Raw genomic sequence first — 20,275 nt, forward strand, 5'->3', positions numbered from 1 at the left:
GTGTGTGCTTAGCCGTACAGCGCTACATGAATATGATCAGGTGTGTGCTTAGCTGTACAGCGCTACATGAACATGATCAGGTGTGTGCTTAGCTGTACAGCGCTACATGAATATGATCAGGTGTGTGCTTAGCTGTACAGCGCTACATGAACATGATCAGGTGTGTGCTTGGCTGTACAGCACTACATGAATATGATCAGGTGTGTGCTTGGCTGTACAGCGCTACATGAATATGATCAGGTGTGTGCTTGGCTGTACAGCACTACATGAATATGATCAGGTGTGTGCTTAGCCGTACAGCGCTACATGAACATGATCAGGTGTGTGCTTAGATGTACAGCGCTACATGAATATGATCAGGTGTGTGCTTAGCTGTGCTGTACAGCGTGACATGAATATGATCAGGTGTGTGCTTAGCTGTACAGCACTACATGAATATGACCAGGTGTGTGCTTAGCCGTACAGCGCTACATGAACATGATCAGGTGTGTGCTTAGATGTACAGCGCTACATGAATATGATCAGGTGTGTGCTTAGCTGTACAGCGCTACATGAACATGATCAGGTGTGTGCTTAGCTGTACAGCGCTACATGAATATGATCAGGTGTGTGCTTAGCTGTACAGCGCTACATGAATATGATCAGGTGTGTGCTTAGATGTACAGCGCTACATGAATATGATCAGGTGTGTGCTTAGCTGTACAGCGCTACATGAATATGATCAGGTGTGTGCTTGGCTGTACAGCGCTACATGAATATGATCTTAGCTGTACAGCACTACATGAATATGATCTTAGCTGTACAGCACTACATGAATATGATCTTAGCTGTACAGCGCTACATGAACATGATCAGGTGTGTGCTTAGCCGTACAGCGCTACATGAACATGATCAGGTGTGTGCTTAGCCGTACAGCGCTACATGAACATGATCAGGTGTGTGCTTAGCTGTACAGCGCTACATGAACATGATCAGGTGTGTGCTTAGCCGTACAGCGCTACATGAACATGATCAGGTGTGTGCTTAGCTGTACAGCGCTACATGAACATGATCAGGTGTGTGCTTAGCTGTACAGCGCTACATGAACATGATCAGGTGTGTGCTTAGCTGTACAGCGCTACATGAATATGATCAGGCGTGTGCTTAGTCTGGCTCAGCCAGTGTGATTTCTGGTATAGCGGGGCGGGTGCCGGCTGGATGCCTGGATCAGTCCTATTGGTTCACCAAGCGGAGTGCCCGCCCCCTTCCTCCACTTAACCCTCCTCCGTTGGAAAACAGCGGAGAATACTCACCCCTTCAGTTCAGCCACTCTGTAGAACTGTAGTTCACTCGCACTCACCAATGTGGCTCGTTTGCCGAGGCGTTTCTTTTTTCTTGTGACTAAACGAAACTCCTGTGGTCTCCGAGGCTAGTGTGTGCTTAGCTGTGCTGTACAGCGTGACATGAATATGATCAGGTGTGTGCTTAGATGTACAGCGCTACATGAATATGATCAGGTGTGCGCTTAGCTGTACAGCGCTACATGAATATGATCACGTGTGTGCTTAGCTATGTGAATTCCAGATTCACAATGACTGAATACAATCACGACGTCTTTCAACACAAGGATAAGATGACGGTCACAATGGTCTGGACAGAGACGGGGGACGGGGGGGGTTTAGCCCAATTTATACCTAGTCTATATGACGGTGTCCGGCGCTGAACAGTCGATCTACAAGCTCACAACGCGTTGCGATGTAGACGCATTGTAGGCTTGTACATTGTTCGGTGGGAGATTGCATGTATGATGAAGCAAAAATTAAGCATTGGGTAGAACATCTAGTCTAGTACAATACTGGAGTCTCTATAGAAGTAGGCCAGTCTCTCTCTCTCTCTCTCTCTCTCTCTCACACACACACACACACACACACACACACACACACACACACACACACGGTCGTACCCACCCCTAAACATAAATACCATGGTGGTTTATTTCTGAACTCCGTCTGTGCACAATCAGAGAAACGGAGCATCACGGTAGTTCAGACAGGCACGCAGAACCGTTCTCACGACTATTTAAGCACCAACACTGTCTCACTTACGCATCTACAGTACAAGCTTACAAACACGTATTGTACGCTTGTAGATCAACTATTTCTGCTATTTTGTGGAAAGATATATTCTTTTAATTATTAAATATGTCAGTGATATCCTTCTGTATTTGTTAGAAAAGATTGCACATCTTCCATGTGCAATTTGTGATTACAAAGCCTAAAAGGCAAAGGGAATTCCTAATTCCTAATGTTCGATGCAAGACGCAATTAAATTGTTAATTGCAATTTGTGGGACAATTAATCATCAACTTAATCCTGTAAGAACTGTGTATATTTAACCCATTTAGACTCGACGTCGAAATCTAAAAAATGTCTTCTAAAGACAGTTTTCTGAAATACCCGTTTCTATGTCAGAGCCTCAGAGGAGCTCAATATTTCATGTCAAGGATCCCAAAAATGATGTAATTGGCCACCAACCTCCATCTGAAAATATGATGTTCCAGGGACCTCCCAGAAGAAAAGATTTGAGTTTAAAACGCTCTGAAAGAATATATATTCAAAGATTTGCGCCACATTTGTGATTTTTCTAAAATAGCAGACCTACAAGCTCGTAAGCTGCTATGAGCTTGTAGATCTGCTATTTTTCAATAGCTAAAGCATAACATAATGCTTAAAACACCAAAAGAGGTTCCCACCCAAAATGGGTTAAGTCTCTGCTAACTCAAGAGTCTGTAACACTTGCGCACATCGTTCTGAAGCATCGCCGGAGCAAAGCCACACATAAACGTTTTTTTTCCATCTAGACGAAAGTGCCCAGGCCAAACCAACCAAAGTGGACGGAGCCAAACCCCCCTCCGCCCCCCATTACCCCCACTTAAAAGTGTCCAGCTGCTCTCTCAATCTGCAGAGCGAATGCTGACGGCCAGTAGGCCATGCTCTCTCTCTCTCTGTGTGTGTGTGTGTGTGTGTGTGTGTGTGTGTGTGTGTTTTCTCTAAATATAGAGACTACGGACACGAGGACTGCATCAACACTGTGTGTGGACGTGTTAAACTGTCTTGGCAGCCTGCCCACATACTGACTGCATGGATGTGGTCGCATACGTTTTGACACTCCTCACGGCTCACACGTTAATGTCCAAACGTGAGAACTTTACGGGCGTTCCGTGTTTACACAACATCCTCCCTGAATACATACTGGACACGTGTTACATACCATACTTAACCGCTTGAGCCTGCGGCGAAAACAGCCGATAGGTTGAAAATGGTTAAAGTAATAGGCATTCAAACACTTTCTGTTCGACAGAGCTCGATGTGAGCCAGGTTAGCAAAACTAGAGGCTGCTGTATACAGCTCTTCAGACTGTGGAATCGAGTTAGTTCCACATACAGTAGATTCCACAGGTTCCAATGGGTTGAAATTTGATCAAGTCTCTTTCAAAGCTGGAAATGAGAGAGACAATTCCTTCTGCAATCGTGAAGGGAGGCAAGCTCATTCGCAGAGAAATCTGGATAGCAGAATGTCAGGCTTAGTACTATAGGCTGTGGCGTCTATGGGTCAAACTTTAACGGTTGGCACTAGAATTGCAATATAGGCGTAATTCAGTGTGGTTCTTCTGAACGTGAAACCTCAACCTCTAAGAAAAAAAGAGAAGCTCCCGTTTCGATGCGACCTGTGTCGTCTTGTGAAAAAGGTCAAAGCTCACAGCTTTTGTTATTGGATTTCTAACACGGGATAAGATTATTTTATTTTACCGACTGAACTGTTGAGAACCATTCATTCCATTTTATGACACACACACACACACACACACACACACACACACACACACACACACACACACACACACACACACACACACACACACACACACACACACACACACAATTACGATTGCAGAGAGCGTGACAGCCTATCCGTTAGAAATGGATTCTGGGTCATAGTGCTGATGAGGGTAAATATCTACAGTAGTATATGGCACCATAGCTGTGGTTACGGTTCTGTCATTTGTAATTCCTAAAAGGGTGACAAATGATAGGCTACTGCAGTTATTTGCCTGCTATGTAGTGGGTACTACAATACTATTATTATTATTATTCTGAGTGACTACATTTATCCTATGATGAAACACTTCTGTCCTGATGGGAGTGGTATCTTCCAGGATGACGATGACAAGGTGACTGGTTTGACGAGAATTATAAAATGATTATGAATAATATACTGTACCTACACGAGGGGCCTCATATTTAAAAGACTGCGTAGCTTTCATACTGAAAGATGGCGTACGGTACCCACAAAACATTAAAAAGACATTCACACAGAAACCTCTGCATACCGGATATAAATCTGTGTGCACGGCACGCCAGGTCTTGCGCACGTCATACACCCCAATTAACATGAAATTGAGTCAGTGTGCACAAGCCGAATAAAAACCCACCAGTTAACTCCCACAGTTAATCATAAATAGTTAAAAATGATGATGAAACCAAGCATGATGGAGTGGTACTGTGGTAAAGCACAGACTTGTACAGTTAAAAAGATAATGGTTAACAGAGCACCATCTCTGTGATAAGTGTAGAATTATTAAAACTACAGCCATCGTCATAGTCATCATAGATACTGCACAGTAAATTGAGTGATGAATACATGAAACAGTTGTTAAGGTTCTGTACTTACGGATGCAACAAGTATGAATCGGGCCCATTTAAGGGCCTTTCACACAGGGAGAGACACTACACCGCCATACTCGCTTGCATCTGTGAGGTCGCATTGCGCTCCTCGTGTGAATAGACAATTCATTGCATAGACAAACGCTCAACACAAGGCGGGCATGTATGCAAGATGAACGTGAACTTGAACGTGCCCACTTTGTCGCTATACGTCTGTCAGGTATCCTGCCTAGCTGCCCGCTCGTCTCAGTTTGACAATTAATGACCAAGCACGTCAATCGGTCCCTGTGTTAAAACTTAAAAGACTATCTCCACCAAACGAGGGATTACCTTTTGTTAGAATGGTGTTCCTTTCCGTCCAGTAGACTTCCAGACACACCAATCTATGCCAAGGTACATTGAAACTATTCTGGGGGCTCGTGGTGAACCAATACCTTACCAAGACACTTTATAATTGGTTTTCCCTTTAAAATGCCACCCTTACGTACTCTCTCTCTCTCTCTCTCTCTCTCTCTGTGCGTGTGTGGTCTAATTCCTTTAAACCCAATTCAAACACAACAAACACAATCTCATAGGGCCACATGTGACGAACAAAATTAAATGTCACCAAGGGGAGGGGTAATCTAGTTTGCGTTGGAAGGGTGTCTGCGTACACAAGGCAGTAAGGTGGGTAGGAGGGGGCTCTGTGATTGATTGACACACACCCGGGGGTTGAGAGAGAGGCAGGTATTCTGTGTGCAAAAAGAATGAAAGAAAAACTGTAGAAATGGAAAATGAAAAATTGAGCTTATTGCACTTGGACATACTGTACAGGACATGTACCTTGTGTACAGGGTTGCCTTACCTCGTGCCCGTGGGGGGGGGGGGGGGGGGGGACTCGCTCGTCTCGGGACCCCTACGTGCACACGTAAAAGCTGTTAAATAGTACACTCAACGATGCCCACAAAATCCTGAGCCAGTTGACGTTAGGAGAGTGATTGCTCGTGCTACGAGGTGAACCCTCCTTGTGTTCCTCTCTTCGCCTCAACTCGCCTGGTCAGTCTCACGACGGTGCCGCTCGCCGGAAAAACAGCTCCCCGCCCCGGCGCGGCGCAGCTCCAGCTTCACCGATCGGGGCTATTTGTAGCCCGCTTGTCTGAGCAGGATCTGCGTGAGGTCGAAGGTGGTGAAGCTGATGCCCACGGCGATGGGCCCCTTCACCCAGTTCATGCTGAGGCCCTTGTACAGTCCGCGGATGACGCCTTCCTCCGCCACGATCTCCCGCATGGTGCCCAGGATGGTGCCGTACGTGTGGCCCGTGACGCCTGCCGTCTGCATGCGGCGCCGCACCACGTCCAGCGGGTACGACGCCGACTGGCCGAGGAGGCCGGCGCACGCTCCGAACGCCAGGCGCTCGTACGAGTAGGGCTGATGCCGCCCGCTTCGCTCTGGGCGGGAAGGAGTTACAAAAAGAAACGAGTCGGTTGGTTAACTAGGGCTGTCATGATTACAAATTTGAATTTAATTGTTGCACAAGTAATTGCGATTAACGATTTAATTGTGTTTGTGGCATTGAATATTGGAACATAAAGAATACATTCAAATGTTCGTCTGGTAATCGAAAAATGCACAGGGCAGATATGACAAATAACTGAAATATCTTATCTATAAATGTCTCTGTCTGTACAGTACGTGTGTACGTCTGTAATGCACGTAACTCGAGAACCGTTCGTCCCAGACTTCAAATTCGACACGCGCGTTCCACACCCCCACAGGGCGTGCAGTGCCGGTGTCGGTCGGACCCATGGTTGTCCAGAACCGCCACAAAAGGCCTCTGCCTGGGCTCTGGACAGGACCCCTGGCCGGGCTCTGGATAGGGTCCCTGTCCAGAGCCCGGGCAGGGGCCCTGCATAGACTCCATATTTGGGCATGCCCGACAAAGAACTCCATATATGGGCATAAAGGGACACAGACATAACTGTGGGGCATTCATTAGCAACTTGCATCGTTCCAAGTAGGCCAGTGCCCAACAGGAACCACTGTTCCCAAATCATCACAATGATTTGGGAGGGGAAAAGCAAACATTCCACATATTTTAAAAGCTCTCTCATTTTAGCATTTCATTTCTTAATTCGTTTTTGTATCCATATAAGGTGTAACATCAGAGCGTCGTACCTGCATGGAGCTTCTTCAGAGTCTCGTAGGTGAAGAAGCTCAGCCCGGCGTAGGGCATGACGCCCAGGATGGTGGGGGCGAAACCTCTATACAACGTCTTCATGCCTTCTTCTCGTGAGATCCTCACAAACACATGCATGATGTTACTGTACCTGAGCACACAGGGGGAGATGGAACGACTCAAGCCCGGGTGTCACATTATGGATTATTGTTTTGCCTCATCTATTTTCTATATATATATATATATATATATATATATATATATATATATATATATATATATACACACACACACAATTGAGAAGTGTATCCCACGATTTTGTAACCCATTTTTCACCCCTGTGTCAATTATCTAATGTGATCCTGGGCTCTACACACCCTCCGCCAACCTGGGGAGAGCAACGGACTTGAACTCATGCTTCCTTCATGCCTGAGTGTCCAAGTTGCTCCTTTACACCTGACAGCGGGGAGTTTCCCTGGTTGGACGTAGCGTGTGGAAGGAACACGTTATTCCAACCAGTTCCTTTCCCCGGCTGTGTGCACAGCTTTGTGCACACACAGCTTTGTGCACGGTTCAGATGGTCAAATCATAGACCGTGACGTATGCGGAGTATGCGGAAGTGCCGTTTATGCCTGCACTTTGTGGCCGTGACGTCACTGACATCACCTCTGCGTTTTCAACCCGGCTTTGTGGGTGTTCGCAGTTTCCCTTTCCGTGATGCGATGGACCGATTACACAGTGCCCACACAACCTGCCCAGAACGGGGAAAAACACTGTCAGAGGGCCAAAGACACATCGCTGTGTGTGTGTGTCTCTCTCACTCGGACACACGATCTTCACGGAGAAACGACAACATGGACCGCGTGGCATTAGATGTGAGCACGCTGCAAGAGCGCATATAATTGGCCCTCACTAATGCTAATTATAAGATCACAAAGAGACGTCCAACACACTTCAGCCAAGTTGTGGGTAGGGGGATCAGTGATGAACAGTGGGGACAAATTGAATATTAAAAAGAAAATCACTTAACACAAATTTAGAACAAACATGGGAAAATAACCAGAGTTACAAGCCAACAACACATCACATTCTTATTAGCAAGATACACTGTTGTACTACGGAGTATGAATTAGGCTTAAAGGTGTAGTGAAATGAAAAATACGTTTTTCACACGTTTAGACCATATCCGTGGTCATCATATGGGCATCCATACCAATGGATGACAAAAAGAAAATGGGAAAATTCTCATTTGTGCGTTTTTATATTAAAGGTTCATACAATTAAAAATGTATTACATCCTTAAAACAAAAACGTGTTGCGTGATGACGTGTAGAGAAGAGATACACATCAATAAAAGCCAATGAAGCTCACCCATTTGTCCTCCAAACACAGGTGGTTTTGATTACAGAAATACTCATTTAATCTCATTCAAGATGACATCCAGACAGTGTATTACTCGTTTTAAACATAATAATCACGCTAAAATATGTACATTGGTTATGTACAGGTTAGAAAAAAATCCCCTGGCTTTCCTGCCGTCTCTCTGTCACTTTGTAAACAAACCACTCTGCATATGTGCAGGTGTCAGATCTATGTCCCTGTCGTCCCATAGCCTGGAGGGATGCGACACTCTGATTGGTTCAGAAACTAAGATCTTGCCGTCTTGAGGCTGAAACTTCTAAATAAAATGCCCAAAAAGCCATTTCACTATACCTTTAATATACCACTCTATGATTTTTGCATAAGCGTCCAGCACAAGTCCTTACATCTCCTTGGGAGTGACAGCCATCCTGGCTCGTACCATGTCCAGGGGGTAGGTGAGTATGGCTGCGGTGGTACCAGCCATGGAGCCAGCCAGTAACCTTGGAAATGGAGGCAGGGCTCTGGAACAGAGAAGAAAGATTAAACACATGGATCAGAGTGATGCTCATGGGCAAAACGGGGCCCCAAAATCAGCAGGCTAGATCAGGTGATGCATTGTGAGATAAATTGATATTATGGCCAGAGGGTGGCGCTAGAGGATAGCTAGGAGGATGGAGTCGGTCAAATAGTGGGTTCATCTGCCGGGAAGCATAAATGCACTGAACATGTTTCATGGCATTATGTCTATTAGTTTATTTTATTTGTCACGTTTTTGCCCTGGCTAGCTTGTTCATGTGTCTACATAGCCACATGACATGACCCTGTGGCTACTGTAGCCACCATACAGCATCATCTGAAATCGGTTGGGGTGGCTTGGATATTTGATTATTCAGAGAGCGTTGCTGACTCACCGTCCCTCAGTTGTGTGTGTGTGTGTGTGTGTGTGTGTGTGTGTGTGTGTGTGTGTGTGTGTGTGTGAGTGATTGCGTGCGTGCACAAAAAGCCACTCACTTCCCCTGGAATCCATAGTAGCCTCCCAGCAGTATCTTGTACTGCTCATGGGCACAGAACTGGATGGCAGCATACGGGATGACTCGCACCATGGTGGCAGAGTTGCCCCGCCACAAGCTGAAGAAGCCATCCTTCAGGTAGGTCCTGTAGATCAGCCTGTAGGCCTCCTGCATGGGAAACACACACACACACACACACACACACACACACACACACACACACACACACACACACACACACACACACACACACACACACACACACACACACACACACACACACACACACACACACACGTATGAGCAGCAGGGAAACACATGCCATGAAGGAAAGATCCAATACAACAGGGAAATAAACGTGAATGGAAAATGAGATAGAATAAGTCTGTGTGGAAGGAATTTAGTGGCATCAGAGAAAAACAAAATAGAAAATAAGAGATTTCAGACTGAATTTGTACATTTGAAAATGTAAATACAACATTTAAAGATGCAATCTGTTATGTTCTACCCGATATCTGAACACCTGCTGTTTAATATGGAAAGCCTGTTTGTTAACTGCACTTTTGAGCTTCACGCAGTACCACTTGTCCACCAGCAGGTGTCCTACCCGACCACAGGATATAGTTAGTGTACATTTCTCAATAGAAGAGCAGGGAGAGCATCTCCAATCACCAAGATTATGGAATGAAGATTTAACTGTATTTAGGTTTTTTTCAAGGCCTGGGAATAAGAGGAACACGCCCACACAAACTGTGATACAGGCAAGTACTTAGGACTGTTTAAAAAATAAAGACCTTTGTTGGTAAAAGAAAAACAACACTCTGGAGGTGAATCTTATTTTCCGCCGACATACCTTGGCAGAGAATCTGGCTGAGGACACTGCAAAGAAAATAAAAACAAAAAACACATCAAGCTCAAACATTCTTCATCATGGAAACACATACATAGCCTACAATTTAAAAGAATCTTGTGCAATTAAGACTTACAAACCATCCATTGTTTCCCATTCTAACCATCAAAAATGTATCTGGGGACCCCCTGGAAACCCATCAAGGACCACTGGACCCCACTGTGTAGACCACTGTTCTAGACCAGGTGTTTAACAGTAAATGAAGTATAGCGAAGTAATGAAGGATTTGTTGATTAAAAAAAAAAAAAATCTTTCCACTAGTAGAGAACTGAATGACCTGGTGACCTATGATGACTATGCGTGTAGTCATTTACAGACAAGTTGAAGGTCAAGAAATTCAACAGAAAAAGGCAGTTAGTGCACCGGATTGTCTGGTTGAGTCATTATTTTTAGGAAATTATTAGTAGTCAATGGTTGAGAAACAGTGGGATACAAATGGGATGCATAGCAAGTGTTACAAAAGCACTAATCTTAGCCGATATCCCCACCCAACACAACAGAATCAACGCAACCAGGTTGATTCTAAGTCAGGGTGGTGGTCCCTCGTTCACAATCAGTCGAAAACCCCTGTTCTAGAATCTAGACCATTCTGTGTCCATGTCCTATAATCAAAACTATTTTAAGCCAGCAGAAGTATAAATGGAGCATCCAGCCTGCCTTGGAAGATGATTTTGGTCCTGTCCAGTGGGGCTACAGCCGTCTTTGCTACGGCTCCAGCTAAAGCCCCCGAGAGGAGAGAATTGAGGATGGACGGAGTCTGCTTCAGGCCCTGCACACAGAGACAGAGAGAGAGAGAATATAGTCACTCTTACATTGAGTGAAACATTAGATTTTCCCACTGGTAAAAACCTATTTTCATTTAGATATTTAGCAATTTGCTGATTACATTGTAGTAATAAAACATGATTACACACTAGTCACTAGTAGCCACCTAAATCAAATCTCCATTTCTGCCTCTTAGTCTTAGGTTAATGTTTTTTTCTTTGCTCAGATTTTGAGGGGCGCTAGGCCCTCCTATGCCCAGCTTTCCAGGTTTGTGCAAACAGTGACCAACAAGCTTTCAAGGTAGTAGCTGGTCGACAAGCTTAATCAATGATAGTTAATCGATAATTGCTATTTGCGATTAAGTACCAATTGTGACACGGTTAAATGTATATAATGCTCAGAAAAACAGGTCTATGTCTGGATGGAGAGGAGAGGGCAGGTGTATGCATGACGAGAGCCTGTTTTCACACCGATGTCAGTGCTAAGGAAAACGCGAAGGCACAGCAAATAGCACAAGCTGGTACAGTATGTGGGCCGGATCATAGCCAGGCGGTACGGGAGGGGGGGGCACCTTTAGTAGTGTTCTACTACTAAACATAGCCTTGTTCAAGTAGTATTTGAGGAAGAGTAGATCATTAAACGGGGCTTATCAGGATAATGGCTGAATGTGCTTTCAAGTGATGTTGGGCCAGATGTTTTCTCCCACCCTGGAATACGTCACACCTTTTTACTTGATAATGAATTGTTACATACGTAATTGCAATTACCAATTTTACTTTGCATTGTACTGTAGCGGTTTGTTGGGGCGAGCTCGCGTCGGGGTGCCAGTCAGAGACCCAGTCTGACAAAATAGGTAAAATAATAACAGCCCCAACCACCGTACAAGGGATAGATAAATAAATATATCAACCCCTGGAACAAACAGTAGACACACAACAATACCATACAGAATCATAAAGGAAACACGCACACACAGAGGACTTCATTTAAGTGAGCAGTGTATTGTATATTCAATCAACAGTGACCCCAAACCAAATCAAATAATAAATGTTCAATGTTCCGTTCCCACGTCACGTCACGTGGGAAACAATATGACGTACAAATAATGTTCAGGCACGCAGCACCAGTATCCACAGTTTATTAATTGAGTGTTCCCCCAAACAAATAAAAGAACAAAACAAAGTCAGTCCGAACGTCAGACAGTCATGGTCAGAGCGCTGTGTAAATCCCTTACTGATAGTTGATGACGCGGTTAGCGTTTCCTCATCTACGATCCGGGGTGATCCACACCGACACGGTGTTGTCAGCGACGCCAGCGAGAACCGGGCGTCGGACGAGCAGCCACGCTCCGACGAGGAAATCACTACTCTCACAGTTGGGGTGGTTTTGTGTTGGCTAGTCCCACTGCTGGCTACACACTCTGCGTGCATGTGCATGTGCATGTGCGGGCTTGCGTGCATGCGCGTAGTTGAGTTTTACAGGCGCGGAGCGCCACAGTACATGGGTTAGCATTATGAATAAATATTACATTACTGTTTTGCTTTTAGGCTTTGTAAACAAACACAGCACAGATAAGACATATAACTATAATATTCAAATTAATTACTGACAAATGTAATATAAAAGAGTTGGAAAACTGAAAGAAAGATCTTCCATATGTATAGCTTAGCTTCTCATACAAGTCCAGGCCTAGCCTGTTAGCCATTCCTACTAGGCAGAAGAGGATGCCGCCCGCTGCTGTCGTCTCTCATCTCCATATTTTTACTTTATTTTTTTTCCCGTAAATGAAGTGGCCTACTTCATCACACGACGTCGACTATAGCGTCACACAATAGTATCAAAAGTAGTAGAACTGCAGGCTCGAAGCGCGCCGAGAGACACTTTTACGTAACTAGTTTTGAATTTGAATCCCGAAAAGTATACAGTACGTACAGGTAGGGCTGCACAATCTCGATTTCCCTCCACAAGAATTGACGATTCTCATATTTTCCATGAAAATATGCATTATAAAAACATTAACAATAACATAAGAGCAATAACTCAAATGTATTGGACTGCCAACTAGTGCTGCACGACTATTCACAAAATGAGACTGCATAGGTGTCCGACTCTAGATCTCGACCTTTCAATTAATTGTGCAGCACAACCTACAGGGCTTGTAACCGATTCCTTCAGACACAGAGGATATACTGTAACTAATTGACTAATCTAATTTGGCTTTTAACCATTTTCAACCTGATTATAGGCAAAATAATAGTCCAAAATTGACAAGAATGATCCAAAACAGTCAAAATTGCACATCTACATGCTCACAATGCATCACGAATCATACGACAGGGAAAGGCTGTGACAAGACTTTAAGGAATTTCTGGGTGTCAACACAACTGCCCCTCTGCAGTTTATCTTAACCACACTTTCAACCCAGTGTCACCATTATGGGCCTAATAGGGACACTACCTAGTACCTTCCAAATATTCCCAAAATAGTGCAAACAGCAGACCACAACACATCACAATACGATACGTTGTGAGAGCTGGTAGATTGGCTATTTTAGCACGAGACCATGATCGTACGCTGATCATCAATGTAATTTCACGCCAGTAGCTTACCTCTGGTTGGCTGGAGGAGGCCACCGGCCGCACCTCTGCTTGTGGGAGCGCCACCCGCTGTTCCTGGACTCCATTCCCCATCCCCATGGACTACACACTGATGTCACTGGACACACTCATGTACCCCAGCCTCCAGGGGGAGACAGCACCAGATGCTGCCAATGACAAAGAGGGAGAGACATTCATCTTAGATGAGGCAATGAAATATCAAGACTCAGGTGGGCTGACAATTCCTTTCATCGTGTCAACAACACAATCAATGCCCAAATCGTAGTTGTAGACCTTACACTTAAAGGGTGAAATTATTTTTCATACAAGCTCCCGTTATTTGTAGTTTACAGGAAAAGGAAGAAGAATAGAGTTGGAAAGAATTGAAAGTACAAGCCAAGGAAAACAACAGGTCAGATATTCCAAATATGCCTGATATGAGTACCGAATAGAAGAATACAATATCATACTCAGTGGAAAACGATAATTATTACAATGGAAAGGGCAGATAATCTGACTAGGATTTCCATTTTTTTTAAACTAGGCTAATTGTGTGTGTTATTTTAATCTGCTTTGATATCTCTTTTTTTTTTGTCTGCAACACAACAACACTGTCTGGTACGACAACATCACACAATGTCCGCCGGTGTTCCCATGAGCAGCAGAGTGGAGAGAGAGAGAGAGAGAGAGAGAGAGAGAGAGAGAGAGAAGGGGTGGGGGTTCAAATGACACAGATTAAGGAGGATGGATTTTCATGCGACCGTCCATCCGGTAACGTTACATTCAGGTGCGACTACGTCAGGCCATTCAGCATCAGCAGTGAGTTGCACAACCATAACGAGCCTAACCTACCCTACTGTATAATTCATCAATAAGCATGGAAGCAGATATCTCAGAGTCAAATCACAAAATCAGTACTAAACTATTAAGACACACTGATGGAGCCAGAAGTGGAACCATATACTTATTACTGGTACCTAAAATAGCATGTACATACTGTACTCATTGTGTCACATTATTGAAGATGTATGTATAGAGGGTAGGGTATGCACGTGACATCTGGAATTGGAAGTTATGCAGGAGCAGCCTACCGAGTGGCAAAAAATACTTTCTGGCCTCGTCCTTGACAGCTCCTACATCCAAACAGAAAGGTCCTATCTGATTGCATTAAACAGCGTTGAACTCACTTTGCCACTCGATTTGCCTCTCACTTTATGCATGCAAATACCTTGCCTTTATACGTTTGAATAGGGCTTTTTTCACAAAAACATTGGTCAGTTATCGTTGCGGTTTAGGAGTCTCCAAAAATGGGATCATCATCAGCGTTGGACAGACCGGTCCAATCGGTCGGTCAGGCTCTACATGCACAACTGTTTTTTGATCAATCGGATTGTTGTGTTGTCACAGCCGGGGATATTCCAACTGTTGGGCACACACACCTTCCAAAAGCTATAAAAAGGCCCTGACTAAGCCATGCAGAGCTATGCAACAACACACAACAGCAATATTGTCCTTAGACTGACAACTTTCATGACCTCTCTGGGTGAAAGGTGTCTGTACAAGGAAAGTCAGCCAACCCATGGGCCCCTCCAGAGTCCACACGCATAGAACTGTCAGGAGTCAGGACTTAACTATACTAGACATACTATACTTACAGAACACAAATAGTCTCTGGGGTGGAGCTCATTAAACAGATCAGTCTCTGGTGAAACAAGAACACCTAGAAGTATTTAATACATTCATGGGTGGATGAAGAACTGATATTAAACATTTGTGTAAGTAAAGGTACCAAGTTTAATTCCTACAAGAAAGAACGTACAGAAAAACTTCTAAATAAGGCTAATCATTTACACTCCACACAATCAGTCTCGCTTGAAAGCCAGCAGGTCAAAGTACCCCTTAGTAATAGTGTGAGGAAGGGAAATCGGGGGAAGAAAAGATGGATAGAGGCAGTGATGAGATGACAACAGAGAGAAAGTGATAGCAAACAGAGGGGCAGTTGACATGGGCGAGTAGTCAGGGGCAACTATGCTTGGCATCACCACAATATAGGGCATCAGGCCAGACCCTGGAAAGGGCCTTAATAGCCCCCTTATCCCGGCGCCTCTCCCACCTCTTCACCCTCACTCCCCCTGGCCCAAGCGTGCCCTCTCCCTCCCAGACTCCATTCACACAGCAGGCATATCAGTTTACACTTCAAGCTGGTGGGAATATAGGGTTTGTCTGGAGCTTTGCTACAGCTGCAATGGAGATGATTGAACCACTTGCTGTTTCCACAATTTATTTTATATCCATTAAAGAACACTGAGGATTTCACTGAGTGTGAACTGAACACACAGTCATCTGTTGTAATAATGGTCAGCAAATCATCAAGCAGTGGTGACAGTCTGGAAGGTCATAGTCTATAGATAGATGCTACACAACAGCATTAAAAAACATGATATGTGTTATGACGACTGACATTATCACTTTATGTATGATTCCAATGATTACACTTTCACTGGCACTGCACGGGCACAATCACTTGCATACAGTACGCACTTAGATGTACTGTATGACATGTCCCTAGCCCCGACGACCTTACAGGCATATGCAAAGGCTCAATTTATGTAACTTAGATAGCATTTTATGTAGACTTATAGTACTTGCCATCTGTTTGCTTAGTTATTAGAGTTGTAATAGTAGTAGTAGATTGATTGTTTGATTGAAGTATGTATTAACAGTTTTCAGAATGGGTACAACTACATTTCACATGAAAGCACAACTTAATACAAATACTGTTACTGTAGACTGATAAAGCATTACACTTGTTTACAACTGGGTCCACCATTTTCAATTCATCAGAAGGTAACCTTAGACCCTGCTGGGACACAGACACTTGTATATTGTATCCCAGATAAGATCAGAGTAGATAGATAAAAATATTTATCATTATTAATTGCTGTCAGATTTGCAGTATAATTATTTGTTTTACACGAAAGTTACATTCATTTCATCCCTTCTTCACCTGAGAGAGACAACACATTTTACAACCCTGTCTAGTAGAGACAAGACATGTTACAACCCTGTCTAGTAGACTACAGGGTCAGGGTTATAGATAGCCGCTCTCGGAACCCTCCATAAAGCTTTTCTGAAATTTGGATGTCGCTTTGTGTAGGGTCCCTGTACATATCTATATTTTCGTATGGGAATTTTGGAACGCGGACATAAATATGCTCGGTAACATCATATCTGCGCAGTTTGACGGCCTGTTTTCCTTTGAGGGCTTCTGAATCTGTAAACTATAAGTACCTATACATACCGCTGCGAATATCTCCTGTGACGCGGAAGCCGTTAAGTATTTTTAATCTTTGTTTGACCGATTTGGTCGCTTTGATTCTTCTTGTTTATTGACATCCAATTGTACCGCCTCCCGATGTGCGGTTGGCTTGTGCCGGCTACGTCCCTGCCTCTGATCTGCTCTGTCATAGCTATAGCGCCACTAGCTAGCCAGATAGGCGGTACAATGAGGTGTCAATAAACAAGGAAGGAAAAGAAGAATCAAAGCGACCAAATCGGTCAAACAAAGATTAAAAATACTTAACGGCTTCCGCGCCACAGGATATATTCGCAGCGGTATTTATAGGTACTTATAGTTCACATATTCAGAAGCCCTCACACGAAAAAAAAAGTCGTCAAAGAGCGCAGACAGGCCGTAAACACAGTGTTTTGTTTTATTTATGTCCGCGTACCAGGTGGCAGGGTAGAGCTGGAACAGGACCCCATGGTCTGGGTCTAAAAAAAATCAGAAACTTCAGTACCATTGGGTTCTGCTTGTAGGGCTAGGTTATAGAATGTGTTGTCTCTCTCACACTTGCACAAGACTGATTCTTCTTGCTGTTCTTTATATATCGATGTTTCAAATGTCTGTCACCTGCACAGACAGGTAGTTCCTCTACATCACAATCACTGCTGAATCACTTCTTTTATTGCCATTTTTAAGCATGCACATTTCAAAATTGATATGCAATTTAGCACAGACTACTTTGCCATTTTATTTTGTTTCCTCGGTTCGTTTGGTAAAGTTGAATATATTGTGAAAGTGTTCTGTGGCAATTTGCATTTCAATTAAGTTTACACATGTAATCGGGTATTTTGTGCACCAGTGGTCAACGCGTGCCTACACGTTCATAGAGAACAGTCCAGAAGATTTCGACACATTCCTGTGTCTTTGAAGACAAGACAACAAGTTGCAACACATTATATTAACCTGGCTCGGCTTGGCTGTATGGATCCACACTCTTTACAAGAAGCCTTATCTTTGCAAGCCATTTCCAACCAAACGGTGACTTATCCGAGCATAAACTCTAAACATCTTACCTTACAGATTCTTGACACCAGTCGTTGCTTTCTGTCTCTCTCTGGGGTGTTATTTTAGGGTCGTTAGCAAGGTTGCTGCTAACAGATTCTGCACACCAACTGAGCTAACGTTTGTTGTTTGGCTAACGTTATTAACAATACAACCTGTTGGATAATGTTGATAACATCCAAACACGAAAAAATTTAACATTGTCTGTTGTCTGTAACCTTGTCATGTCCTCCTAAAGGCATTTTCTCTCACATATTTCCAGGACTCGTTGCCCCCAACTGTGACTTTGGCTGGGATCGTCCATGCTGATAAGTGTTTTACTACTGTCGCTACGCGGATGGACCAGCCGATTGACAAGGGCGACCACCGTGGCATTGTGGGAAATGCAGTCAGTGGGAGGTAGCGTATATTTGATAGGTCCGTTAGAGGGGCGTGATATGTGAGCACGCCAAAACAATGATGACCCATTTAGTAGCCTCGGTCCCAGCCCCCAGGCTTACTTATCTGCGACCCATCTAGGCACTTTTTGCTCAATAACTGAAACTGTATAAAGGTCTGCTTTCCTTCTTCAAACCTTTCTATAACATTTCTATGGTATATTCCCTATCTCTCTTGGACAGCCAGGCAGGCCACTAGGAGGCAGGCCACCGGGCCTGATTCTAGAATTCAAGCAGTCCAATTATCTCAGTGGAAGCACACTAGCCCAGAATATAGAATATATAAGTTAGGCTTTTATAATTACCACGTGCTACGCCGTGCAGATTTCTGCAATGGGTGTCATTACTTACCTGATGTTTTCTGAGGCTGATTTGAAAACTGTCAAGTGACATTTCTTCCTCAGCCTATAGTGGGAATATAGGCATGCACGGCTTGGGGAGTGGATATGCTCCTGAGGAGGAGGATTCTAAAAACGACTTATAAATCCTAAAGCCTTGTTTATACTTCACTGTGCAACGGTCCTATGCTGGAAAATAGCAGATATGCAAACTCACAGCCCATCTCATTCAAGACACTGAACTTGAACCAAATGCATGGTTAAATGGGCCCTAGGCCTAGATGCAGAAACTAACTAGAAAAAGTGCCCTTCTGGGCACAGGTCTCCACCAGGAGGATAGGAGAGGCTACTTGGCTTTGCGTTGGTGCATCTATCCAAATGGTAGCTGTCTGCAGCAATACCGTACTATTTTCAGAGTTGCTTGCTACACTACTAACTGCATCTGCAACACTGTGGTCAGCCTGTCTGTGGTTGCCGTGGTCGGCGCGTCTATCATGCGCTGTATATTGACTGGCTGTTTGATTGCAAACTGTTTTGTGGTGTCTGCGCCCGCACTCTTCACAGTGAATGCCCTGCATTCTACAATTACGCGCGACATGCCTGCCTTCCAGACATACAAAACACCTGCCTTGTTTCCTCAGTGTTTCTCTTAGTTCAACAGTCAGTTCAGTACAGTTCTTGGATTTGTGATTACCATTACCATTACAGAATATGCATTTTGAAACTCTCTGAAACTCGCAGCATGGAATGCAGCTGTCGAGACAGCGCCGCCGCTGTAGGGTTTCCTTTTTTCCGTTCTTTTCTCCCAGTTCAAGTTGCGCTCTGAGCGCTCTCTTGATTCTCTCTCTGGGGGATCATGCGTTCCTTGCATAAGATTGGCCGTTCTCTCACGGCTCTCCACTTCTTTTTGTACAAATGACATTAGGTTTTTTACACTGAACGTATTGTTCTTTCCATCACCATCCTCATCACCGCCAGTTTGACGAGTGAACCCTAATGTGATTTCCTCCGGTATCATTTTCATGAGAATTGGGCACAATACGTTTCCATACGTGTCGGATAGGGATACACGTAAACAAGTGTAATGCTTAATTGGGTCGTCCACTCACAGTTAACAGTCTTTGTATTGAGTTTGTGCTTGAAATGTACTGTAATTCTGCAAACTGTTAATAAATATTTAAATCAATCAATACTACTACTAGGCCTACTAATATAATAATAGACAAAGCAGACTAGAAATAAAGGTAACAGAACAAGTAGGCATCAAAATGCATTTCTTCTTTCTATTTCCATCATATGTATAGTAACTGGAATTTCAGATACTTTGATCTAAAATATGTCAGAATTCATTTTAAATGACTTATTTACTTTTAATCCGAGTTTGGCACCTCTATACATTTCAAAGCCCCTCATCCCCTATACAGTCCAGCACAGTTCAACACTTTTATGTATGTATGGCACTTTGTAAACCTGCATGGTTTAAAAATAAACTAAACTATATAGTTATGATTACACCTGCACATCCTGTTACACTACCACCCCAACGATCATATAGACATATAGATCATATAGACAACATATAGACTCACAAGAACATACTCACATTTGACAAACAATGTGATTCCTGAATATTCAGAACATTAAAGGTGGA

At 43.9% G+C, this 20,275-nt stretch overlaps 1 protein-coding gene across 2 annotated transcripts; it reads right to left on the bottom strand.

Annotated features, from left to right (window-relative positions):
- Positions 1-1,040: 1,040 nt before the first annotated feature.
- On the bottom strand, positions 1,041-18,161 carry LOC310870926 (mitochondrial coenzyme A transporter SLC25A42). Of its 2 annotated transcripts, XM_083782303.1 has the most exons (9): positions 17,861-18,161; positions 15,157-15,203; positions 13,514-13,668; positions 10,797-10,908; positions 10,083-10,108; positions 9,231-9,397; positions 8,624-8,740; positions 6,857-7,008; positions 1,041-6,129 (listed from the first exon to the last, which is right to left on the bottom strand). In XM_083782303.1, exons 3-9 carry the CDS (start codon positions 13,598-13,600, stop codon positions 5,819-5,821), a joined length of 972 nt encoding a protein of 323 aa, XP_083638429.1. In that variant the 5' UTR covers positions 13,601-13,668; positions 15,157-15,203; positions 17,861-18,161; the 3' UTR covers positions 1,041-5,818. The 2 variants fall into 2 exon arrangements, with proteins under 2 accessions (XP_083638429.1, XP_083638428.1); XM_083782302.1 differs by lacking the exon at positions 15,157-15,203.
- Between the last annotated feature and the right edge of the window lie 2,114 nt (positions 18,162-20,275).

Source organism: Protomyctophum parallelum (genome assembly GCF_964188405.1).
Source record: "Protomyctophum parallelum genome assembly, chromosome: 14".
NCBI lineage: Eukaryota > Metazoa > Chordata > Actinopteri > Myctophiformes > Myctophidae > Protomyctophum > Protomyctophum parallelum.

What these genes read in the sequence shown, in the direction of transcription:
- LOC310870926 (XM_083782302.1), bottom strand. Translation starts at nt 13,600, where the DNA reads ATGGGGATGGGGAATGGAGTCCAGGAACAGCGGGTGGCGCTCCCACAA. An exon ending in CAGCCAGATTCTCTGCCAAG is followed by an intron (nt 9,398 to 10,082) that starts GTATGTCGGCGG and finishes TTTCCCATGCAG; the next exon opens with GAGGCCTACAGGCTGATCTA. An exon ending in TACTATGGATTCCAGGGGAA is followed by an intron (nt 8,741 to 9,230) that starts GTGAGTGGCTTT and finishes TCTCTGTTCCAG; the next exon opens with AGCCCTGCCTCCATTTCCAA.